This window comes from Tinamus guttatus, unplaced genomic scaffold (assembly GCF_059628265.1).
Source record: "Tinamus guttatus ecotype Peru unplaced genomic scaffold, ASM5962826v1 Tinamus_guttatus_pri_ptg000368l, whole genome shotgun sequence".
NCBI lineage: Eukaryota > Metazoa > Chordata > Aves > Tinamiformes > Tinamidae > Tinamus > Tinamus guttatus.
The window spans coordinates 3,062,369-3,089,585 of NW_028288902.1; the positions used below are offsets into that span (position 1 = coordinate 3,062,369).

The 27,217-nt window shown below is 38.7% G+C and overlaps 2 protein-coding genes across 2 annotated transcripts in view; one reads left to right on the plus strand and one right to left on the minus strand.

Moving 5' to 3' along the window:
* TMEM117 (transmembrane protein 117) overlaps positions 1-25,653 on the minus strand; it is a 189,658-nt gene extending 164,005 nt beyond the window's left edge. Inside the window, exons 1-2 of the mRNA XM_088530378.1 lie at positions 25,615-25,653; positions 23,619-23,923 (exon numbers count right to left, since the gene is read on the minus strand). Coding sequence (XP_088386504.1) covers positions 23,619-23,895 — 277 coding nt within the window. The 5' untranslated portion in view covers positions 23,896-23,923; positions 25,615-25,653. The remainder of the gene's footprint in view (positions 1-23,618; positions 23,924-25,614) is intronic.
* Positions 76-4,344, plus strand: LOC148593591 (lysophosphatidic acid receptor 6-like). Its single transcript, XM_088530365.1, has 2 exons — positions 76-145; positions 3,323-4,344. The coding sequence occupies exons 1-2, from the start codon at positions 76-78 to the stop codon at positions 4,342-4,344; spliced, it is 1,092 nt and encodes a 363-aa protein (XP_088386491.1).
* Positions 25,654-27,217: the final 1,564 nt, after the last annotated feature.

A 27,217-nucleotide genomic window follows, 5' to 3' on the forward strand; every position in this document is an offset into this window, starting at 1 on the left:
ATGGAATTTTACTGAAACCTTGGGTTAAAAACAGCACCTGCAAAACAGAGTTGTGATTTCAGAAGATCCAGACTAATGGGAAATAAAAACATAGTCTGGAACCTAGACTTCTGTAATACAGATGATTCCAGTACTCTCAAATCAGGTAAGAGAAAGATTTATTAAGTATTCATTCCACCTCTGTTCTCCTAGGTAAGATAATTTTCCCATTTTAGTTATCACATACATGCAGACATGTATTTCATATTATTTGAAGCAGTTATGCAGAACTACTGCTTTTAATAGGCAAATTCCAAAATTTTAACTACCTCTCTACTGTAGCTTATGTTTGCCATATGAGATTTGATTAACCTCGTCTTAAGTAAGTATATGAGTAAGTACATAAATGTCATTTTTATTGACAGAAATAGTAGTTTAATCACAATAAATTGTGATTAAATTGAATAACATGTAACTATAAATCAAATAATTTAAAAAGAAATTGAATATTAGCACAATACTTATTACTTGTTAGGGAAGAATATGCTTCATAGTATATATTTACACATATAAAATTTGATATTTTAAAAATACTAGCTAAATTTAGCAGAATTTTCCCAAGTACAACTTAAGTGAATGACTGCTAGTGATAAACTTTGAACAGGAATTAGCTGTATACATGGATCAAACTCTTTTTGGTGATGTATTGGTTTCTAAGCTCCAAACGAAATTTCTTGTAAAAACAAATTGTTACTGAAACACAGTCTTCTACGTACTGCAAGACTTTGGAGGCCATATCACAGCCACAAGGAGAACACAGAGAAGTAGCAGTCTCAGGATTTAGGGGGAGGACAAAACAAGGGATTTTTGCAACAAATGAGGAAGTAATTTGATGGTTGTGTGACTTTGTTTTCTTTTTGCCACTGCTAAGGCTGTGTGTATGTGCTGAAGAGCTTTGGTTAATAACAGGTAGATTCAGCATGGAACATAGTAATTTCAGAAAAGGAAAATAGACTTGAAAATAATCTAGTCATACCCTGACCCTTGCTTTATTCTAGGCATGCTAAAAAGGTGGACGGAAGACTTGTCATTTGTCTGTTTTTAAAATCATTTAACTTCTGTACATTATTAAAGCACACAAAGCACACAAGCAGATGTCCTAGATATCAGAGTAGCTCTAATTGCCTCAGGATGTACAAGAGCTAGTCACCAGGCTTAGTCACCAGGCTTAAAATGTCTACCTGTGTGCAGTGAAGCTAGATCCTGACAACAGAAAAATCTCCAAATTCTTGAAGTGGAAGACTAGGACTTCTTGCTACAGCATTCAGCTGGGAGTCAAACCACTTGTGCCTACCATAATAGGAACCTCAGGAAAGACTTTTCTCCATATACTTGTTTCCTTGTGTCCATCTTGTTAGAGACTACAAATCATTTCAAGGCAAATATAAAACATAGCATTTCAAAAATCTAGCCTTGGTTATGACCTATAAGAGCTATTATAATAAAAGCAATTTTAAAAAATCAGCAAAGAATAGTTTAGAAAATTAAAATTCCATATTTTTAAGCACTCTGTAACTTCAAATATACTTTAACCAGCTTTGCAGGTCCAACACCTTCAGACATACAAGTTCATATAGCTCAGTTGTGAGTGGGATCTGGTAAAATGAATGGGATGGAGAGTAAAGACTTATCAATACAGTTACACATATATACATCCAGGCCATATCTGGCCAACCTACTTAGGTGTAGATGGCACAGATATCTGTCTCCCTCCATTTAAGCATGCCTAATATCCCTTTCCAGAAGCCTGATAAGATCATTACAGTTCTCCAATGAAAGTTTGACCATGTCATTTATAACCAATTTAGGGAGTATTTACATTGCCAACATAACTTGAAATCAAGTGCTTAGGACTTTCATTTGTAATTATTGAAATGGAAGTCAAAGAGGAAAGAAATACAATTTAATTCAAAGCATACATGACCTTTAGCCAAGACAATTTTAGGGATGTATAAGTTTCCACATTTAAATTTAGATGACTTTTAATAGCACACATTATAAATCATTTACTTAACTGTATGGCACCCACCATTTCACAGAATTTATAGGCATATCTTAAAAACTTCAGTTGATGAAAAAATCTTGCAAAATTTGATATTCACAAAAGCTATGGAGCAGGGAAAGAGAAGAATACAGTTCCCCAGATCAAAGTTCAATGTCTCAACACTTAACAACAGACATTTAGAGAAAAAACATCCCCCAGCTGTAAAATAAGAGGAACTGAACAGATGGTTTTCTAGTCATTCTCACTTTCGAGAAAGTCATTTGTCTGCTTTTGTGGGTGAGTGTCTAGAAAAACAATTTTCCTTCTTAATTTCACTCACTACAGTCTGAACTAGCGTTTTTGTATGTTCATGTCTGGGTGAGCCATAAATTTAGAAAGTACAACTAGTTCAGCCTATGTTTAGCACATCTCCACTGGTAGCTCGTATTTGTTGTATTCTAACCTTTGTCTGTAAATATAACTTTGGAAAAATCATATTGTAAGTACTAAGAAAGACTTGAAAGTAAAACATTTTGTTCCAAAAAATACACTACTACCAACTTAATGTTTAAAGCTGTTTGGTGCTTTTCAGGCAACCAATAGTATTTTGAAAAAGAGTTCTTTCTTCCATTCTGTGTGAGATTTTTCTTCTGAATAAATATTCATACTGTCTTCCTAATACCACTCTGTATATATATCTAGAAAGATATTTGTATGACCTTCAAGCTCCTGTTCGGGCGAACCTCGAAGTTTGGCATCTGCTGCATGATTTGGAGACAAGTTCTGAAAACATTACAAACTGAAAGTGGTGGTAGCTCAACTTGACGAAACAATTCCCTCTTTTATTAGGAATACCAAATCTTAGTCTAAAAAATTAGACTGTAAAAGCATAAAAATCTTAATTTGAAAGAATCACTGTGGATCTACATTAATGATGGCTGATGCAAACTGGCCATGAAGAGTGAGACAAAATGAATGAGTTGTTAGAACCTGCTGTTCCTGAGGTCTCATGGTTTTGTTCTCTCACTTATCAGGGATTATACTCAACTGGAAATACTAGACCAAAAAGCATATAAAGGTCCTGATAGAAAAAGAAAAATCTGCCTGTGCTAGTGTTGCTTTAAGTCTTACCTATTTGGAATTTACAGTTGTTCAAGCAGAGAGCAAGAGCCTGTGCATCACACTATGTTCCAAATTCCTTTTGCAAGTTCAATCATACTGGATTTGAACAAATTGGAAATTCAATATATCTGATTTTTTTTTGATTTTGAAAGCTGATGTTCTCTCTTTCCCCTTCAGGCATACTCAGTGAACTGGTCCTGAACGGTACATGCCCGATTATCTTTTGCAATAAGGAAAACAAACTGGAGTGGCACTGTTATCTTCTCATTCTGGTTTGCCTTTTTACCTTATCAGTGGGACTGCTAGGCAATATGCTTGCACTGGGACATTACACATACTGTGTGAAGACATGGACTACTAGTACTATATTTCTATTTAATCTGGCATTCTGTGACTTTACTTGGATTCTCATGGCACCTTTTTCAGTTTATTACAGTCTCCAGAATCTAGCTGTGCATTCCGGTGAAACATTTTATCAGGTTAGAAAGTTATTTTTCAACATTAACATCTACGGAAGCATCTACTTCCTGACACTCATCAGTTTTGACCGATATGTGGGTGCTGTCCATCCTATCACTTCATTAACATGGTGGGACAAAGGCAAGGCAACATTTTGCACTGTTGCCGTATGGATCTTCATCGTTATTGGATCAGTGCCCGAGATCTACTATACATTTGTCGCTGGAAGACCCTCTGATGATATCATATCCCTGGATAACATTGGAGGATCCTTACACTTTGTTGTGCCGCTCACCCTCTCTAGGTTTTTACTGAGATTCCTTATTCCAGTCACGGTCATCTTTACATGCTATATGTTGACTTTCAGAGCATTAGTACGATTCAATAAACGCCAGCAAAGAAAGAATACGCTTGTTAGACCCTTGTTACTGATTTCAGCTGCTATGATTGTATTTGCTGTTTCTTTCGCTCCTTATCATGTTACAATGTTGGTGATACTAATTTATAGAATAAATTGCAAACTACACTGCAGCAATGTGAGCACACTGCTTGCCATTTATAAAGTCACAGAGCTCATCTGCAGCTTTAATAGTTGCCTTGACCCAATCATTTTTATGGTAGCAAATAAGGAATTCTGTCAGAGAATGAAAACTATAAAATGTCATCCGAAATGCCAGTGCTGCTGCTGTCTGACACGAAGGGTAAGGGACATCGGTCTGACCCCAAGAACAGTGACTTAAGCTCCAGTTCTCAAAAACATTTATATCTCTCTCCCCATTCAGCTTTGTGTCATCAAACCCGTTTAAAACACGGTCTGCTGCATAGCACGGCAGTCTCTCCATTAAGCAAAAATAAACAGCAATGCAGACGAAAACTGCATTCTAAGTGTACTGGAAAAGAAATAGTAGAAAGCCTTGACTTTCTAGAACTGGTATTTTATACATTCTTGTCATAAGCACATCTGAGCTTGCTGTAAAATTGTGCCTTTTACCTACATATACATATGATGTGGAAAGAATGATGTCTAAATGTCTGAGATAGCTGCTTTAACTATTGGCAAGAAAACTAGCATAAGGTTAAGAACGTACAGTGTTAAGGAGCCTTCTTATAGTTTCTGTTCATAATTTTTCTATATATTTATAAATGCCTTTATGTGTTGTCAAATACACATTCTCTCGAAATACTGTGTAGGCAAAACAGTAATGTGTCACATTCAAGTCCCTTCTGATCTGCTTTCTTGCCAAGTCTCACACAGCATATTGTTAATTATGAAATCCTGCATGTCAGTAAGTATATTATCTTTATTTTCAGAAGTCATAATGACAAAGTAATTTTTAATATACTTTGTAAATTTTCAAAAATTTTTAAATTTTCACAGTTGCAATACAATTATGTCCTTATCTGTATCTATGTAAAAATAATTCTGTGATATATTGAAATCAAATATCTTCTGTCGCATGTTTCAATTACATTGAATAAAAATTGATACATACTATCTAGAAGATTATTTTTAATTGTCTCTAACTGTGACATCAAATGAACCAGGTTGAGATAATCTGAAATACTTTAAATGCATTAGGACGCACTGCATCTCATGACAAAATTTCTTGTCTATATTGTGGTCAAGAGAGTTATGTAAGGAATATTATATACTTATAACTCACATAGACAGAGAAACAGTGCCAATGCCATTTAGAGATAATGGTGCCCTATGTGTGAAACGGTGCAAGAGAGCTCAGAGTGAAGAACCACTCAGTTTGCAAACAAACAAGGATGTTTCCAATATCAAACACTTATCATTTTCATCTTTCAAACTCTGTCTTTAAAGTTTTAAATATACTAGTTTTTTACTCCCTTTTCTGCTATGGTATTCATTTTCAGAAAGCTAACTTGTCTTGCCCAGGCTAGGTAAAATTCAATGTGAAATCAAAATGAGCTTTTGGATACCAAAATATAAACTCACAGCAGTCTTGAGCAAGGAAAGATAAATGGGAAAGATTCCTAGGTTTCATCTGCCAGAACTTTAAATATACGAGCTTTTTCAGAACCTCTCTCAGAAGAGAAAGTAATAAATTACGTAAGTACATCCTCCAAATTCTGTAATAATTTTCATAGCAAGAAAATGGTCTGTTTAGAGAGGCCATTTTATTTTCACACTACAAAGTCTTACTATGCAGGTGTTAGTGTCACTATTATATATAAAGCAAATGGCATCAGGAATTTCTTTGTGTTGCTAATGATTAAAGAAACATTTAATTCAGAAAAAAACTATGAAAACCGTTATTAAAGACACTTCCTGATTCTTGGAAAATTTCAAATTGTTTTGTCTTATAACTGCAGTTTTTATTACATCTATGAATGTAGACTGTGGTGACAAGTACCCAAGAGCTGGTAAGAATAAAAAAATCAATTAAAGATTGAATTGAAAACAAGCTCCAGAAGAATACATAATACAAAAGCTTCACGGACTGACCTTCCTCAACTCATATGCAATAATGCAAGCAGTATTAACACGGATTGCAGATATTCTTGAGCAATGTCTACATTTCATCTACCTTTTTTCCACTGTATAAAAACAAAAATGAAGACAGCAGTGAGGAAACTGCTTTAAAGTCACTATGACAGTCTGACTCAAAAAATCTTTATATAAGCTAGGGAGAAATCATTGTCATTTCATTCTGGTCAGGTAATGGGAACATAAAACACATTTAACTGAATAAGAATGACCTTTATATTCTCCCTGTGACTGTCAGTATACTCACAGAAAAAAAAAAAAAAGATGCAAAATGAGCTGCTTTTTTTTACTTTCTGGCAGCATCACCTTACAAGAAGAGCTCCATGGGCGAGGATGTTGCAGCAGTGCCAGCAATTGCCATCAGATTCCTGGGAATATCAAGGAGTGCTTGGAGGGAGGTTATTTCTTTCTAACAAACATCCTCACCTCTATCACCCCTTTGGCTAAATCTCTGTCTGTGGTCAATGAAAGGGAAGCACAGAGTAGCAAAGCAGCAGGGTACTGCTTCTCAAGGGGATAATCCAGATCTCAGCCAACTCAAGATAAATTTGCAGTGAAATAATATAGATCAAGTACCCTGCTGGGTACCCTTTGATCATCTCCATTTCCCAGGGATCTGAGGAAGAGATTCAGGCAGGGTGGATGGTAGCCCTGCTCTACACACATTGCAGGAGAAGAGCAGGACCGAGCTGGAGGTCGTCTAGTTCACTTCTGTAGCAGGAGTTCTGAAACTTCTGCTTACTGTTTGTCAGCAGAACGAGGAGCTTATTCCTTTTTATCCGAAAAGCCACCAAGGTCCCAAGAGGTCCCAAGGTGCTTGCAGACACAAGAGATTAAGTGGAAGGAATAGCAAAAGAACCACATTATGATTCTGAAAAGATTGTCCCCAACCAACCTCAAATTTTGAAGAACAGGGGAAAAAAAAGGCATTCCTGAAAAAAAAAAAAAGGTTATAAAATGCCACAGTGCCTCTGTCATCTTCTCCTGGCACAAGCACCTTACGCAATATGCCTTGTGCTGGGTTGAGTCCAAAGGGATTTAGAGGCATAATCTTTAGAGATTATCTTTAGGATATGAAATTCTTCTGAAAAATCCTTCCCTCTTTAATCTTCAATTGCTCAAGCTCCTCATGATATTCCATTGTGAATACTTCCCAACGAGGCTTTTAGAAATTCATTCACCTGTTCGTATGTGATGCTACAATCAATTAAGCACACTTTTAAAGTGTTTTTATCCAATCACACTGAACTAATGATAAGGCTGCCTTGACTGAAATCAAAGGTCTTCTACAAGATAAGGGTTTAAAGGCACAAGACATCTGTTCTTGTTTACTTGGTCATGTTTTTATTTGAAAACACATTCTCCTAAAATGTTTTATTATAATATTCCTCATCTAGCTTGACAGGCACAAATAAAATTAAATAAGATTATTCCATGTTGCTACAATAAGCAAACAATAAACTAAATCACTAAGAGCCAAAGTCAACATTTTTATTATGACAAGTATGTTGCAATACCAGCTCCTTGCAGACCATTGTTTGTACTACATCTGAGTGCACAGTATCCAATTAAATGTTCCGCTCTTCTAACAGTTTGAACACTCCAGTTAATATTGTTCTAATTTACTAGCCTACTAAATGAACTGTAAGATAGGAGGGGTTTCTGAGCTATTACAACGATTGACACGTCTATAAAATTCTAGACAAATGAAAACTAGACCATGGCCTGAAATATGGGACTGTTTGTATATGTGATCAGCTGCATTGAGTGAAACAACCTCATTACTGTAAAAGTCAGAATTGTTAAAAAATTGTTAAAAATTTTAAACAAACAAACAACAAAAACAACAACAAAAAACCATAAGCTGAAGAGGTTTACTGAGCTAGAAATGTGTCAATGCTGCTTAGCAAGGAATAGACACTTTAATCTCACAGACAAACAACCTGAAATTTTGACATGTATTAAGAAAGGAGGTGAGCTCCTCCATATCCTGCAGCTGGGCTCGCACCCCGCCTGCTCCTCACACTGGGACACTGGCTCCAGATGCAGTGGCCAATGACCAGACATGCCCAGAAGCTGGTGTCACGAGGAGGAGAGGGCGCCGTGCTGACCTCCCTCGGGGGGGTGCTAGTTGTGCAGGCCTCATGCTCAAACCTGCTTTCCTTTAGAGCATTCTCCTCTGAATTCACTCCCACCTATGAATTCACTCCCTTCTATTCCCATAGTTTGCCATGCAGCTTCTCTCCTCTGGGAAAGATGAAACTGCAGTTCTCAGTTTTTGCAGACTAAGGTAAAACACAGCCTGGTGTCACAAAATGTACATATTCAGGGTCTCAGCTACTTATCTAGCTTGAACAGTGATGTCCTTGCAAAGCACATCAAGTCCCAGGGCAACTATGAGCTCTGGTTTCTTACTAGTCCTGCCAGTGTGAGTCAGAAGACAGAAGCATTTCTAATATGTTTCTTGTGTAGCCTGTCTTAGTGGTTTTGATGGTCTTGAGGGTCTGGCATGAACCAGAAACCACAGGTGAGTGGATGCAGGCGAAGCTACAGCTATTCTGAGTTAGCCTGAAATCCCACAGTGTCTTTAAAAATGGTTGTTATTTCTCAAATTAAAAAAAAAATAGAAATACGAACATTGAAAAGAAAGCATATTCTTCTTTAACAGGAAAATAAGAAGAGGAATACAAGCCAAGAAAGGACTGATACTTTATTCCTGAACACATTAACCCAGTGGTTTCTACAATTTAGAGCATGGTGGTAATGATCAGTGCAGATGAATTCATAAAAGCCTGCTAAAAATGGTATGTCACAAAATACAAAGAGATTCCACACCACACCTACCTCTTTGCTTCCCATTAATGTCACTATTACTACCTGGATGTAATACTTAGATCTGATGCAAAAAAAAATGCAAACACACATAATATGGAAAACCTTTAAAATCTATGCTAAGATTACAGTGTTGGGGCAGGCTTAATTCTGAATTTATTTTTATCTTTCAGTTTGCATTATACAGGTTCAAAATGTAATTTTAACTATAGACTTCACCATTACTGATTTATTACATCAGGCTTAAACAATTGTGCTGATGCAGTTAAGGGGAAAGCAGAAAAAATAGCTATTGATTTCCTATGATGTTTTAGAACAATTTTCTGAAGGGAAGCAACTGAAAAACCTGCGTTAGCAATAGAAAATGCTAACGTGTTTGTTCCTGAGGTGCAGACTTTTTAACTCTATGTGACTGCATCCCAGATTACAAAATGATTGTGCAAAAAATTCTCTTTAGATGTCCTCATTGAACAACTAGAAGTTGGTTAGAGGATTCTTGCGGGTTTTATCCTTTAAAACATTTTGGCATCTCTAAGAAATCTGCTTTTTCTTCACTGCTAAATGTATTTACCACATTCTTATTTTCTCTGTTTCCAAGCTATTTCATGATCCTCTTCCTTTTTTTTTTTCATTCTAGAAGTCTATATTCAAGTCTTTCTTGTCTTGCTTTCAGTGCTGAATAGAACTGAATAGAGATTTTTCTTCTTTGAATTTATTGAAATTCAAAATTCACAATAGGTAAAAGAAACACAAGAGTATCTCATATAATGCTGATATCTGCAGGACAGTGCTGTAATTGCTGTCTCTCAATAGTACTTCACTGTTACCCTAGAATGACTTGTCAAAATACTTATTTCAAAACATTTTTCCACAGTTTGTTCTTTTCTCTTGAAACAGTGCTGAAATTGAGTCACAACTAATTTTAAAACTATAAATAGACTTTCTTTCTAAAGAGATGTTTATAAAGCATTTCCTGAATCAGGAAATAAAATAGCTTTTGCTCCCACCCATACAGGAACATCTATAGATTTACAAATGGACATTGTGGTAAACTGTTCAAAGTGTGGTACTGCAGTGTAATAAATCACCAACATATCTGTGAGGATAACATCAGGTTTGTGATTATATACAACCTCAGAGGAGTCTATATTTCAAACATGCAGCAGAAGAGAGTTTTTAAATGTTTAAATGTCAGGAAATACAAACAACAAATCCTTGGGATTACCTGAATGAGAAATGCCCCTTTCCACCAGCCACATGAAGCTGAGGCTGACGGAAAAGGAGATCCTACAACTACTCCCCACGCTGAACTGGAATCCAGAGGATTTCCATTTGACCACAAGCTTTGGTTTACATTTTTTATGTGACTAAGGCAAGCAACCCTATCTCTGAGACTTCTGCAGGGTACACAAGGTTCACAATGAAACACGCACACACATTGAGACATAAATACAGATGAAGAGGAAGAGAGACGAAATTTATACTGCTTTGAGGCAAAAAGTAGTTAACTGGTCAGTCAAACATAGATGATCATGCACATTCTTATAAAAAGACATCTAGGGTTAAACGGTAGCGAAATAAGGCTTGTTTTAATTAAGAAAGGATCTAGTCTCTCCTGATCAAGAAAAAAAAAGTAAACTATTTTCATGGAAAACAAAATAAAATGAAACTATGAAGCTATTAAATCAACTGTGCAACTAAAAATCAGCAGAGCAGCTACGGGAGCAGACGTGCTTCCCTGGAGGACTTTTCTAATCTGAGGCATAAAGCATCCAGAAAAATAGAAACCCTGACCTTTTCTCAGGATGCACAATCAAGCACAGTAAGGATTTTATTGCTTATTTTTAACAAACATTTGTAATTCCGTTGTCTATTTTGAAATTTGTGAATAAACATTTTAGGTCTTAGATAGGTACCCCAGAGGGCTACGGTGTGTTTCAAATGCACAAGACAAGCAGAGAATGGTTAATACAGGATCTAGAGGAAGATACATATTCAAGCGACAATCAAGATCTCTAGCCTACGGTGATATACTGGGGAGCACACTTAAACCTGAGTGTTTCCAGACAGTCTTTCAGCCTTAGCGAAAATTATGATTTTCATGAGCTATATATAGCTCAACTAGAGTCTGCTTATGTGCCCATAAGTGCCAGACAGTGGTGTTAACACCAAAACGAACATCATCAGTTAATCAGATGCTACATATATGCTGTGTGCTGTACAGATCTTGCTCAGGAAAGCTAATAATTATCATATCAGACTCAGAACAACCTTTGGGTTAGCTAGTCATGCTCTGGCAAGTGATTTCATGACACTTTCCCTATTTTGCAGAATACAAGACCCATTCTACGTAGTGCTATCTGTGGGCAAAGTGAATTTTCAGTGCGTTTGATATATGCTACTTGCAAAGTTAGCAACCGAGGCAAATACTGTATTAAGAAATAAATCTTTACTAGAAACAAACAGGATGGAGAAATTGTGTTAACATTCCATGAAACTTTCAAAATAACAGCTCTATGTTAAACTTGATTTCAAGCTAAATCCAACAGTGAACACAAATTTCCACTACTTTTAAAAAAAGGCAGAGGGCGAGAAAGTTCCTCGGCAGAACACATGAAAATCCTATTTTATATAATATGCATAAAAAGCTTGTCGTTTTGTGTTTTTTTTTCTAATTGAACAATATTATAAATTTTCCAAACATATGCTTTCCCTACTTATGTTCATTTTCCTGTTTTAAATGATTTATCAATTAAATCATAAAAATACTGTACATAAATAATTGTTACTGTTCTTATTTAACTTTCATATTTAACTTTCCTTATTTAAAGAAAATAGCTTACTGTTTAACTAACTGCCATGCTCATTCAACACCACTAGAAGGTGCTCCTCTGCTCAAAGATAACTACTTCTGTCTCTGAATTTCTTTTCAAAGTCAAATTTCCCCTGAAACGGTGGTTTTGATCACTTTTTCACATAGATTATAATTGCAACAACCACTTCTGTTATATGCGAGAATGACCTTATATGCCGTAATAATTACTACAACATGAGAATAACAGATCTGTTGTCACTCGATTTCTTCATAAATTAAACCACCAAAGAAGCAGGTCTCTAATTAGTTTTAATGAGAAGTGAATCACGGAATCTGTGATGTAGCTGATCCCTTTCGGAGAACTTGAGTTTGGGTAATTTTAGTAATAATTCATTTTCTGAGTAACTTAAAGCAGAATTCATTCACAGAGTCTCACACTTATCTGAAAGTCTGGAGACAGCATAAGGGTTCAACATACACAATGACTATCAGACAACCATACAAACATTAAAATATGACCTACACCAGGTTCAAACCAGTAGTATCAGGAAGCCAAATTGCAAACAGAACTCCAAGGAGCCGTAATTCATATTTCGTATATAATCTTACATAATGATCTTTAACCAAGTTAAGATTTAGTTTGCAATCTGACAATCAGAAACTCATTTTAAAAAACTCTGAGTTGCTCTTCACAAACACAATACAAATCTTAATAGAAAACTGAAATAACTATAGTTTGTCCTACACAACTGTCCAAAGAGTTAAGTCCTGCATCACCAGGGCCCAGTGAGATTTCGGGTGAGACAAGCGAAGGAAAAGGCAAAATGGAGATGAATTGACTGACTAAGGTGAGATTCTAACTCTCTTTTAGCTATAAACTTCAGAAAAAAATCTAATATTAAACACAATAGATTACAATATGGACTTACTTTGAGAGCCTGTATTTCATCAGCTCCTTTAGCTTAGACATTAGCCACTCTAAGTGTCCGTTTCCCTGAAGGGTGACAAGGGAAGTCACCATAAAAATGGCTCCCATAACAAAGGAAGTCAAACAGTGACATTTTAAATCATTAGAAAATAGGGTCAGCTGCAAGGGAGAAGCTTCCTGCTGGTGAGGAGATGCGTGAGGCCTTCCAAGGTTTTGTTATCTCAAAGGAAGCAAACACAGGATAATCCTCTGCTGGAGCACTTTGCAGATGCTGTTGCAAGAGACAACTGACTGAATTTAGAGGCTACTCAAATACACTTTGAATCACCAGGTAGGTCTGGATGATCAAAACTGAAATAATCCAAGGAGAATGGATCTGATAAGCTGTTTGGTAAGGAAGTCTCCATATGTTTATCTGACAAAAGGCTGCTCCCTGAGGGACTGTGCTACAAAAAAGCATTCCGACCCAGAGGCTCCTCCATCCAAATTTTAGATGGAGAATAACTTGAACTCTTCTGGACCTCAGGGACTAAATTAAAACAAAAATTAATAAGCACAAGTCCATAATATATCTCTGTGGTCTAAAATGTTTGATACGCAGCATGATAGTGCTTGTTAGTCTTCAAATAGTCAGAAAAGAATTCCTCATCTTAAGATGCTAGTGTCCTACCAAGGAATAGGTGAAAAAAATGGTACATGGAACTCTTGTTTCCTTGAGGTTATGTAGCACTTTCTCAGTACTGACACTATTTCCAGACCTTTCAGAAGACAATCCTTTTCCAACACACCTCTCAGAGCAAGGAATTCAAACATTTCCAATAAAGTGAAAAAGATTTTCAGTTCATGTTGAAAAAGTATTTATTTTGTTTAAGAACACCTTGTTAGACTATATTCAATACATCTCATGTAGTAGTAAGGAAAAATAATTGTAAATGCTGTCTTGAGGTGTTCTATATTCTTCAAAAAGTTTCCTTAAAAAGGTTTAAGGAAACTCCTTAAAAGGTCTGCAGAATTTTAAATGAATGTCAGCAATAAATTGAATAGTACATTTCATAGCACCAAAGTCACACAAGTGATCTTGACATAGTCAGGAATATGCATGTCCTTCCTCTCTGGAGGAGTAACCTTTGAAGGATGTCACAGAGTGTCACCCTCCCATAACACATCACACCAAGTAAACAGCTAGAACAGGCTTAATTTATTTCCTCAAAATAAAGATGTGGTGAAAGATGGCTTTACGGCATGAAGGCTCATGTCTCCTGAGGAATACGTTTTGCAAATATAAAAACAAAAAAGAGGAATTGAATATACCAAGTATACCAAGCAAGTAACATATGAATTCTTGATCTTGATCTTCATCTTTCAAATAGAATTGTATCAATCTGATTTCCAATGCAAACTCACAATAACCACAATAGAAAGTGCATGAAGATCCTTTATTCATGAGCAAACGAGGTAACTTTTTCCAGGGGTGAAGCTTTTTCCTGGAAAAAAAAAGGTCTATGGGAAAGGACTCGTGTAGAATAAGTAGAATAGAAGCACTAAAAATACATGGATTACACTGACAGGATACACTTACAAAGGAGATTTTTTCGGCAAATATATGGTAGTATTGCAACGATTGATACAAACAGGATCTCCAGTGCTCATGGGTATTGTTAGAGCGTTTTAGTAAGACACTTTCAGGTATGTTATGCACACAGCAGTGTTGCAGAATAGTCTCTTTGACTCTGAAGAGACTATGATGTCCATATCAGTTTTGATGTATGCCACTACCAGAGACATTAGAAACATAGAGTTTGCCTTCTTTATCTGCATTGTAAGCAATGGAAATCCGTAGACAGCCTCAGGACAGTAATGATCATGTTCTACTCTCTCAACTTACACAGATACTACAGAAGTGATCTCTAATTTAGATTAAAAACTGCCACAAAGAGGGGGTGCACCGGGTGTAAGTGTGGCCCCAAATCATTTCAAAAGAATCTGAGTTAGCATGTATCAATAAGTAGTTTGCCAGGCAGAGTGGAAGGAGTGAGAACCACTCAAATAGCTATTACATTTTCATTTGCTATATGAAAGTGATACAAAACTGAACACTGTACTAAGTTGTAAATTCTTTGGATTGGGAGCTGCATAGAAGTTCCATATGCATATTAGATGTTAATATATTCTTCACTTTCTTTAATTCATGACATTTCAACAAATTACACAAAAATAAATTAAGATGTGTATTTTGTCACTTAATCTAAGAATCTATATTGCCTCAAAATAGCAAGAGAGATAGGATATTTTTGTTTTATTGTTAATTAAATCTGGAATGTCTAAAATTTTAGGCCTTGTTTCCTTTCTCTCAAGTAAATTTAAATTCCTTTGCTGCTGCGACTCTCCAGAAACATTTTTTGCAACCTTACCTGATCTCTTTGCAGCCACTTCTCATAATATCTCATTTTCATTCTTTGTTTAGTATGCTTGATTCTCACTGGATCTTGCACAGGTCAAGTTTTTGTTTGCTTTAGTACAAATAGAAGTGTGTTTCTTAGTAGATGCACATTTCATCAGAAAGAGAAAACATAAGCCTAAGCGCATCTGCAAAGTCTTAAGCAGCTGCCCACCCCAGTGTTGCAAATGAAATATGAATTCAAGACAATTTGAAAGAGAGGAAGACCTCAGTAGAAGAATTGGTCTCTTTACAATTAAGTGACAATTCATTTTTAGACGCTTCAGTTTTCCTGGCCTTTGGTGAAGTGCCCAAAACTAACCAGTTTTCCCATTATCTCCAGAGAAGTAGGAGGAAGAAGGATTTGATAAATACCAGAGTTTTTTATAAACTGAAGAAAATTTGTGAAGGAGTTGGTTCTTAGTAACAGATAGACAAGAATGAAGGCGATTGCCAGCTTTATTATTTGTCTTCAGTATGGCTGTCAAAGATATCTAAAAATAGTCATATTTTTGTTTAAACACTGAACAAATTGTTGAAGGCTGGGAAACTATTCTGGGAGCTCATTACAGTCTTCCCTATTAAACCCTCACTTCAGCATCCATGTTGGGCCACTGTGACACAGAATATTCAGCTGGAAGCACCACTGGTCTAACACAAAGTTCCTAATGCTCTAAAGTCCTATAAATTGGAATAATAAACAATTGATAATCCTGGTGATAAATTGGGTAAGACAAAAATAAAGACAATATTATGTCAGAGTGGAACAGGAAAAATGAGGTAATGAGGAAAATTGAAATCATGGTGATAATTTGAGATATTAACTGATGTCTTAAATGATTTTTCTACCTTTTATTTGGATATATAAACTCAGATACTATAAGCTTCTGCTTTGCTGAGCATAAGGGAAGCATCACTTTTTACATTTTAATTGTTTTTGGATATTCAATGTAAAACAGAAAACCACTAGTTTTTCTAATTGACTTTGTTATCACTAAATTATCATCATAACCATCATAACCATTAAATTAGCATCAGCATTTTTCGTATGGAAATGCAAAAAAGAGTCTTGCTCTCAAACACCTAAGTATTCATCTGCTTCTCCGTTGTGCTCCTCAGGGCACAACTGCAAGGGACTTTGCAGGGCAGGAGTCAGTCCTAACTAAGCCTTCACACTGACATCCTGCAGCCGTAACACACTAGTGATTGGGAATAATAAATAAGGGCTGTTTGTGGATTAAGTGCCAGAGCAATCCTAAAAGGTTGATACATAATATACAGTGGAATTCACTCAACTTAGTACCAAAATGAAGCTATCTCTGGAATAAGACCTGATAGATGTATAAGAACACTTCACGTTAACAAGAAAATTAAGTGCTTTATCTGAATCAAGCTTAGAAAACAATCTGGGTTAAAAATCCTTTGTTTGTAAAAGCTTCATGGGATCACTGTTTCGTACAACGATGCTCAATGTTCAGTCTCAGTTCACCCTGCCCTGCAGCTCTGCTTCTTTCAAATCTGCCCCAGGGAAAATCCTTCACTATCTGGAGGCATCAGTCTGAATCCTTGAAGCAGATGCATCTCTGCTGTTTCTGCTATTCCCCTGCCAGGAGCTACACTGTAGAGAACAGCACATTGCACCTTCTGGAGAAAAAAAGAGAGAAATAAGAAGCCAGAAAACTTTTTTCTAGTATCAAAAACGAGTTATGTCCCTTGTCTGCTTCAGTAATCCCCTCAGGAAACACAGCATTTCTTCCCTTCCCACAAGGAACAGACCTTTAGGAGCACAGCATGAGCACAGAGAGCAAGTTCTCAGATCTACACACAGCAAGATGGTCATCCACGCAAACCCTGCCTCCATCCGCCCGCTGTGTGGAGTAAGGAACGGCAGAAAGCTGCCCCTGCGCCAGGTTACACCCGCACTACTCTGTGGATAAAAGAAATTAGGCAACTAAGACATAAGCCATATATAGGGGTCCCTACTGTTGTCATTAGTGCACAGTACTGCCTAATTTGCCCAGTCACTGACTCGCTTTTTATCATCTCTTCAAAGAAAAAGCTCCGTGTCACCCTCACTGAATGCACCATTTCAACCTCACTTCCAGTCTCAAATGGAAAGAAAAATCTGAAAGTCATGTCAAAGAGATCAAAACACAGAGTTGACATATCAATATTAAGTAACAATGAAGTTATTTTTAGTTTTCAGTTACTGTATGCTAAATATTCTCTAGAGCCTTCCCATTATGGATAATCTGGCACAGGTAGCTCTTTTCATAGTTTCTTGATGCTGCTTGGGAAATGGGAGAGGTGCCTCAGTGGAATTAAAGTTTGCTGTGAAAAGAGCGTGTTTTTTTTGTTTTTTTGTTTTTTTTTTGCATCTACTGCCTTTACTTCCCAATTAAAGTCTATAATTCTCCACCTGATTCCAGGCTGATTCTGTAACTAAAACTAAGTGCAGGCAATGGAAACCTCCCTGAGCTTTACAAGAGGAAGCAGAAGCTGCACTTCCAAAAATACTAAAGAAGAAATCAGGAGGTCCCTTGCATGCTTTTTATTTATGTTTCAAAGGCCATTTGTGGTCTCCCTCTGAATGCTGGGAAGTTCAAGCTGACATCCTCTTACTGGCTATGTACCAGAGCTGGAATGTGATGAGCCTGCACTCGTCCAGTGGCTGGCTCTAAATTTCTTGTTTTTTTGTTTCTTGTTGATGATTCCGGCTTTTGAAAATGCTTGCTCACAGTCATTTGTGCGTTATTATTAGCTAATGGTTAGATTAGCCCCTTGGCACTCATTTTATAGGACCAAAATAATCTTATTGTATTGCCTCAACATTCTATGGGAAACAAAAGAGGTGAATTGAAGCAATCATGGTAGACCTTCAACAGCACTAATTTGCTACTGAAAATCATACCGAACGGGCTCTTGAAAATTGTATTTTTTTTACCCACTCACTATCACAAGTGGCTTTCAATTAGAATAAAGTCATCAATGGAAATGAAAAAGCCTCAGCAAAGTTACTGGGTACTTAGTGACAGGTCTCATTGTAATGTAAGATACAGACTGACAAATGAAAAGAAATACTCTGTCAGACAAAATAGAATTTATGCAAGTATTGCCATACACCCATCACTTGTCCCTATAGATGGTGGCACAACTATTCATGTAACTACCATCACAAACCCCAATGGCAGACAATATGGATGAAAGATTACCATATAAAAAACCCATCACACTTTCCTATTTTTTCCTTCAATTTTTTTGTTTTGTTTTTTTTTTCTTTTTTCTTCTTCTTGGCAAACCAGACTGCCTCCCTCACTACAGCTGTGTGCTGCATGCTAACACCACTGAGGAAGAGACGCCACAGCAACACGAGCAACCATACCCCAGCCTATTCAAGCATTTAGTTTAATTTAACCAAATATTTAATACTGTTAAACCACAGCCCGAGGTTTACACCAATATGACCCCTAATATTTCAGAATATTCACATTAAATAGACCATTTTATGAATTTATCCTGTGAGCTGCCTAAGAGACTCACTTTGCTCAGGTTTAGTGCATTACCATCCTGAATAAATTCCAGTCTGTCCAATTTCTTTTTGCTATTTGCATACAATCAGTGCTGAAGTTCTTGCAAATTTCAACTTTTGACATAAAAACAGGTGGTGCAAGTCTGTTTATAGGCTTGTAATATCTTTTAGAGCCTTCCACAAGAGGTGTTTGACAAAAACCTGCTTTGAGACCACAGGTCTGCAATGGGTGTTTTTTTTTAAATGGACTGTCAGGTTAAAAACTGCAATATCAGTGTTGGCCCAAAGCTCACTGCAATTCCTGCAATGACTGTTTTATTTATTCACTCCAGTGTCTATGAAGTTTAGGTTATCATTTACTTCTAAACAAACAGCATACTGTGGGCATTTATAATAGAGCAACACATTAACTGCAACATTTAACCAACTGCTCTGATTTCTTGCAATATTGTGATAATTTCCCGGGTTAAAAAAACACGTTTCTATTTCTATGTATGAAATTTGTTTCCCACCACTCATTATGACATTTTAAGCATTTACTTTCTATTCAAACCATTTAGCAAGAAACTTCAAATTATAAAACTAGAAACACTCATTAACAATGATAAAAAATGCAGGCTCTGTAACAACTTTTAATCAGATTTTAGCATATTTTTATAATCATTTAGATTAACAAAAATGTGCAGGTAGATAGACGTGTGTATATATATGTTTTATAATGAACTTATCTTTAAAAACTGAGGTATTTAACATGGAGCATAAACTAAGGATTATTACCAATTAGTCAAAAAAAAAGATTTTGAACTGAGAAAAAAATATATTACCTTTTCCAGGTATATTGCTCATTTTAAGAAGAGCAACTGTCTTTCAGGAAGACTGCTAAAAATCTATTCAAATATAAGACAATTTTAAATCAACATGATAGATCATTCATACAAATAGAGACAAAATGCACTGACTGAATTTCAGGGCAAAACAATCCCACTAAACTCAGAATCTAGGCCTGAGGCTGGAATGTACATAAGATGAGAAGACGTCGATTAAAACATACACTTTTTAATTAACTCAATCCTATGCTACTCTTCCGGAAAGCGCCCCAGAGAAATAGAATGTTTATATTTCAGAGCTTATTCAGAACTTTCTTTTAAGTAAGTCAGTACTGAAGATCTGAATGCATTTTTTGAAGGCACAGTGTCACGCAACAGGGTCAGTTTGTAAGCTGTTTCTGCTATTTAGAAAGCAGAAAACAAAATCAAGAAATCTCTCAGTGAGAGACAGTTTTCTGTATCTAAGAAGAAACAGTCTTCCCCTGCCTCAATTAACTCTCTTATATGAAACAAAAAAACAACAACAAAAAAGTGTTTTTATTGAAAATATTTATTATTGGAGATGTTTATCCTATATAAAGTTATTTCTTGATCAAAGAGAAACAAATAGATTGTATTTGTTTTTTTAACTCTGAAATTGTTAGCAGTGTCTTGACGAAGTCCTTGAAGAGGTTATTGTTCAAAGGTTTGTGATGAATATTACCAGCTGAAAACATTTCAACATGTTCTCTAGATTCAAGATTTCTTCTTGTCAACAATATAATTCACCTGCTCTCTTATCTCCCTAAAACTCAGAGAGATGAAGCCTCAATGATGCTTAGAGGCCACCACTTTTAGAAGGAAAACATGCTTAAACTTAAATCTGTTATTTTTATAATTCATGCCAGTCACGACTGTCAAACAGTCTGTCACATGGAAAATGACATTGCAATGTAGTTTTAGCTACACTACTTTTCTAGCTTAATGTCAGCTCAGCAAAAAGAAATACAGAAGAGGAGGAAGGAAAGAGCCGGAAGGGCATAGGGAAAGAAAATCCCTTTCACTCCGCTTCATCTAAAGTGATATGTGTGAACTAATCCTTCTCAATTTCAATTTGCAGCATATCCTCTGAGCCAAGATCTGACACAGGGAGTCGGACTGGGGTTATTTGGTTTCCTGACTGCAGGAAGTTGTGCACAGGCCCCAAGGAGCAACCAGTCACAATTCCCTCCACAAACATAAAAACAGAAAAACAGAAGCAAGTAAACAAGAATGAAATAAAAATGTTTCCTAAAAGCCATTCATGAAAAAAATAAGATTACATAAAAAGATAGCAGGAGAAACTGCTATTTAAAAGCATTGACTAGGGAAATTAAAATCAGTGAAAGGGTAAATTTATAAAGTGCTCACTGTTAGAAGATTCAGAAGGCATCCTGGAGGATCTCAATAAAAGGAGATATTTCTAGGATGTAGATTATGCTCTATTTACAGTAGGTCGAACAGAAGAAAACTTGTTTAACAAATAATTATAAGCATGCTAACTGAGGTTAAGCAAGACACTAAAGCAGTGGCAAATAACTGGCAGAAGTAACTCAGCACGAACTGTACAAACAGAGACCCGGGGACCCACTCAAGCTGCGAGCTGCTCTGCAGGCCCCTCCACGCTCCCACTCTCCACACGAGCTCAGCTCCAGCTCACACGGCCACCGCAGCGGCAGCCCCGCCGCCCAGACCACATCTGCAGCAGCACGTTTTCTCCCCAGCAGCTTGCAGCAAGGCCAGCTTGGGCCGCAGGGACCCCACCATCATGGCTGCACAGTCCCTGATGCCATGGCCAGCAACTCCAGTGGGAGCAGACAGCGGCAGGAGCAATTCTTTTTGCGTGGGATCAGCTCTTGGGGCTGATGAGATCTTTGCATGGGTCGAAACTCTTCTTGGTGGTGGCCAGTGAGAGGACAAGGGGTAATGGGTATAAATTAAAACACAGGAAGTTCCATCTCCTTATGAGGAAGAACTTCTTTCCTGTGAGGGTGTCAGAGCCCTGGAACAGGCTGCCCAGAGAGGTTGTGGAGTCTCCTCCTCTGGAGATCTTCCAAACCCACCTGGATGCCACCCTGTGGCTCTAGGTGTCCCTGCTGGAGCAGGGGGGTTGGACTAGATGATCTCTAGAGGTCCCTTCCAGCCTCAACCATTCTGTGAGCTCTCTGCACGGGCTCTTTGCTCAGTCTCATTAACATCAGTGCTGGCTCCAAACTCCCATGGCTCTAGTTAGCAGTCTGGGGCAGGTTTGCGCCGCCTTAACTTGCCACAAAACTGAATCTGCAGCGGTTACCCACACAGCAGGTTTTATCTACATGCAATTGCTAACTCAGACTTTCAGTGTAACCATTCCTACACCAGCAATGCTGTCAGAAGATTCTTGCTGTCTGTCAGATTCTTGCCTGGAATCTGCTTCCCTGAGGCAGACCCCTCTTTTGAACTCCTTTGATCAGAACACTGATCTGTCCTTTGTGCTGCCACAAGAATCCACATGATCAGATCTTTATTGCAGAAACACTGATGTTTGTCCCCCAAGGACACAGGTAGCCACATCTCTGACCGCAGAGATCCTGTTCCATTGAACAGTCATCAAGATGCTTAACTACCTTTCAGACCCAGTGCTTCAAGACAAGCCTATATTAAGAGATGTCTCTTAATATGTTTTTTTTTTTTGTCCACAGGCATAATAACTTTACATTTGATTTACTGAAACGCTTGATATTGTTTTTTTTTCCCTATCTTAATAGAATGACGCAAATGAAGGAAAGGCAAATGAAGGAAATGGCAACCACTCGTGTGCTCAGAGATGCTCCAGGTAATGATCTGTCTTGCAGCTCTATCATTTTAAGAATATAGCACTAGTCCATGCATATCAACAGGATGTCTTTCACACACCTGGCGTCAGATGCTCCAAAGAGTGGTGCAAACCTTGCACCTGACAACAGTGACATAAACTTTTCCATGTTTCCACTCATATGTAAAACTTAGAGACTGCCTTGAACTCCAGCATGCAACAGTTGCTAAACCCTCTAAAACTATAACTCAGTGAAGACAATGTAGATCTTTCATTGACTTGACTTTGCATTAGGAGACACAGAGGACGTGTTTCTATAGTACTGCAGTTTTCATATACAAGCTTCTTATCACAAGTCTACTAAAACTACCTACAACAGCAGCCAAGGTGCAGACTATACCAGCCACTCCACAAAAGTTACTGTGGCTGGAAACCTGTACAAGCAATAGGTTTATATGTGCTCAAAATACCTTATTAGGAATGCAATGGATAATTTATATTTTTTTAAAAAAAAATGAATGCTCATTAAAATGGTACCAAGGATTCAGCGGGCTGCATTAGAAACAGGAATCCTCCACTGACTCATATAATGCCTCCAGTGAGCAGTGACAACGCTCTGTTGCAACACCACTCTCCATTAGTTATAACAGCAATAGCAAGGCAACCAGCAAGGCTCGGAGATCTTTGCCGTGGAAGGAACTACTAGCATTTCCAATAACTACAAACTGTGGCAGTTCAGTAGCTTCTTCACTAGGAGCTTATCCCTTCACACAGTAAACGAAAGTATGGACTGCTGATGGTGGTAACCTTACTCTGTCAGCATAAAGCTCTCTCTCTGTTTGGGTGCAAAAGCTCTGAACAAAAAGACAAGATCAAGGAAATTCTTTATCTCCTAGCACTCTCCAACCAAAAAAAAAAAAAAAAAAAAAACGCAAAACATTTAAAGCCAATTATTTTTTCACAGCTCCCATACTTAGTGCCTTTGCTTCCACTTCTGGGACTTTTGACTAGTGTCACTGCCCTTTCCTACTCCTTTAAGAAGCAAAACAGTATTTTTATGACAATGAAAATCACTGACTTCTGAATTACTTCAAACACATCAGCTTTCAGTCTTTTTTGGCTGAAATCTTTGTTAGTTATGCTTACACATGGCATTAATTTTTACAGCGACACAAGCTTTGATATATCATATTCTATACAGGTCTAAACATTTGAACTGATGTATGGCAAAATTTAAAAAAAACGCAGTGAGCAGAAAGTTTAATGCAGAAGATACAAAGCCATTATCAAGGTGTCAGCAGGTGCATCATGTAACTTACCAAATAGACGCTGATGGAACAGAAATTTCCCAGCTATCAGTCCCGTGAAAATGGCGAGCAACCATAGAAGCACCTTCAGAAATCTCCAGCCTCCTCCTTCAGGGTATTTATTTGTTACAAATGAGAAACAATTACCAACAACAATAACATTGGCTTCCGTCTGACTGTGTGATACTGGATCTTCAGCAAATATTAAGAAGTTAAAGAAGATCACTAAGTAAGCCACAACTAAGCGAGACCATGGGTGCTGGAAGTAGTAGCGGAAATCTTTATCCATCCTCAGGTACTTCACAACTGCTCTGTGCCTGTATGCAAAGATACAAATAGACACTGTTATAAATTTGAAGAAATCCGGGAGCTTGGGAGATCCCCGCGTGTTGCAAAAACCAAATCACTTGTCACTTTTTAATCAGTCACTCTTAATACGTCAGACTTGACAAGCAATGAACGCTCCAATCAGAAAGCACTGTTAGATCCAAAGAAAAACTGCAATTTCAGCCAATTCCCCCATAAAAATAAGCAAGCAAACACATGTACATTACAGCACAGTATTTTTAACCTCAAGCACTCTCCGTATTAGCTTTTTAAAGGTACAGCTTTAAAGGCACAGACACGGCATGAAAATATAGTGCACAGGAACATGACAGGCTACATGAAACTCGAGTGCCTTTCCTTCCACATTCCAAAGGTATGACACAGGTTCCACAAATGCTCACGGAGGATACTAAATTGAACCTTTCTCTTTATGGGAAAAGCATGGGGTGGGTCCAGTGAAGTCTACTGCCTCATCTCCTGGAAGTTTATGAATATAAACCCCAGCCAGTCACACCAGAAATGCATGTTTAGACGAAGGAGTAACGTAATGGAAAAGTTCCTACAATTAATCCTTACAGCCCTGACAAGTCCATGGAAATGATTCTATTGATTTCAAACAGTACCCCAATAATTAAGCATATGTTCATAAACGGAAAATAAAATAGTCTGAGCAGAGACTCTTTTGTATGAATACAAAAACTCTATTTTAGAACTTGTTTACATATGTAGGACAGCCAGTGAAAAATACAGCAGAGAATGGCTAACATTTCAGTTGTTTGTCATTTGATTTCTTCTCTTTTATTCAGAACAAACTACTTGTTTCATCCTGTTGAATCACTTTGTATTCAGAAAAGTATAAAGCCTTTATGTTGTGGAACACCACAGTTATTCAAGGGACTTAGAGTGTGGGAAGAATTAAGAAAAAAAAAAAGTGCTATCACTTGTTTATCACAGACTGATCCCTGAAAAACACATTATACTTAATTGAACAGTACAGTTTTGTAAATGCCACCTGCCCTGTAGGAAAAGAAAAGAATAAAATAAAAATTAATCAATCATTCAATTACCCATTGCTTCTCGGATCATGGACTAAATATTACTTTGCAAACTTATAAATGGCTTGTCACTTAAAAGCTGTTTAAGTCTACGATCCGAATTATCACTGTAGAAGCACACAGAATCCTGTGCCCAGCAAAAGCAAACAGGAAAGCAAATGCTCCGTTGGCAGATTTGGACAGCACATGCAGCAAATAACAAAAAAAAAAAAAAAAAAGGCAGTTATTTTGCTGGCAGATTTCAAACTGACCTAAGGAACTGTCAGGCCTTTCAGAACTTTATGCATAAGGTGATTTAAATCGGGGGTCACAGCCTATGGAAACCCCGGTCTGGGGAGCCACAATCACCCTTGGAACTGCAAGGACACCCCAAGCTACCTTATCTTCCCCCTATTCCCGTTAACAGAGGAAAGTTCTGCTGTTCCCCCCGTGCGGATGAGCCCCCTCACACCGAAGAGAAAACACGCGCAAGCCCCGGGCGGGAGCGGGGCCCGGGGACCCTCCGCGCTGCAGCGCTGGGGACGCCGCTCGCGCGGGGACCCCCGCAGCCCGCTACATCGCGCCCGCCCGCCCCGCAGCGCGGAGCCGCCCGCGGGTGTCCGCGGGTGCCGCCCGGCGCCACTCACCGCGACGGGGGATGCGGCGCCGCGGGCGCGGTGCCTCCTGCGCGCGGCTCCGCCTCTGGCGCGGCCGGCAGGGCCCCAGCGCCTCCGGCGGGCAGCGGCGCCGCGTCCCGCCCCGGCGCGGCCCGGCCCGGCGCGGCCCGGCCGCCGCGAGAGGCGGCTGCAGGAGGGCAGGGAAGGCAGCGAGGGGAGGGCGCGAGCGGGCGCCGCCGGCCGCGGGAGCGGGAGCGCGGGCGGCAGCCGCGGCGCTGCGGCACGGAGCGGGCGCCCGGCGCGGAGGGGCGCGCGGAGCCGCAGCGCGGCCTCACATCTGGGGGCAGGAGCGCGGCGGGGCGGCCGCAGCGCGCGGGGGGATTTAGGGAAGCCCTCGTGTTGCAGGGAGAGCGGGCGGGAGCCGCATTCCCCCCGCCGGAGGGGCCTGCGTGGGCCCGGCCGCCCGCCGGGCTGCGCTCGCCTTCGGCATTGGCACCTCAAGGCCGCTGCGCAGCGCAGGGGTTCACGTGGCACTGAAACCTCTTTCTGTGGGATTTGGTCCCCAGTGCTGGCTGGCTGCTACTACTGACGTCCCGGGGACACGGCTGCAGGATGCTCTGAGCACTGACATCCTGGGAACACGGCTGTGGGATGCTCTGAGCATTGCATTCTGGCAAGTCCATAATGCAGAACGTGCAAGGTCTGCTTGATCCCCAAGACAGGGAAGATGATTTGGAACTGCTAAACACAGCTTTGATAGTGCATTAAGCTGGTTCTGAAATTCTATTGGAAGTAGGTAGCTGAAACAAGGCATTGCATAGAACATGGCATAAAACTCGTTTGTTTGCTTTGGGAAGGGTGTGTGAGTCCATGGAGGAGCGTGAAATGTCATATCATGAAAGGTGTCAGCACAACCAGCACAAGCATCCCAAGAAAGGCTTGAAGCGAGGAAACCCTTTGCTTGCTGAGGGCTGAAAGGGGCTTGATGCTGTTTGCAATATACTGCCCCCAGTGGTTTGATCTCTTCCGTGCTTATGGCAATATATTTTTATGTATTTCTGTAAGTAAACATAACTGTATTGAAGGTATCTGATCCAATCACCAAATTATCATCCTCAGTGGAATAACCTACACATGCCTCAATTTTTGGTTACTTGCTTAGGTATAAAAAGTGCAACAGTCAATACATAAGGCTAAACCTCCTCCCCAAACCATCTTTACAGTAAACAGAAATTCAAAATATCCAGAAACAAAAAAAAAAAAAAATCACATGCTGCTGGAGAGGACAGAAGTATGACATGCTGCACTACCTGTCCTGCTGTGCCCCACGGGGGCCAAGCTCCTTGTGTCCAGCAACAGAGCTCTGAGATAAAAGGCAGCAGCACCCATGGCACAGGAGACATCACAGCTCTCCTTGCACCTACACACTGCAAAAACAAAGGAAGAAAAAAATCCTGTGCAGCTCAGATGGAGACACAGGCTGCAGCTACAGAAAGTTTACACAGCTTTTCGGGCAGTAAATCATGTTTTTCAAATAAATTAAATGAAAATCATATACTTTTCTATTGATATAATCAAAGATGTAACTGATCCAGACACCCCCTCTTATCAGATTTCCTTCTTCATTTGCTTC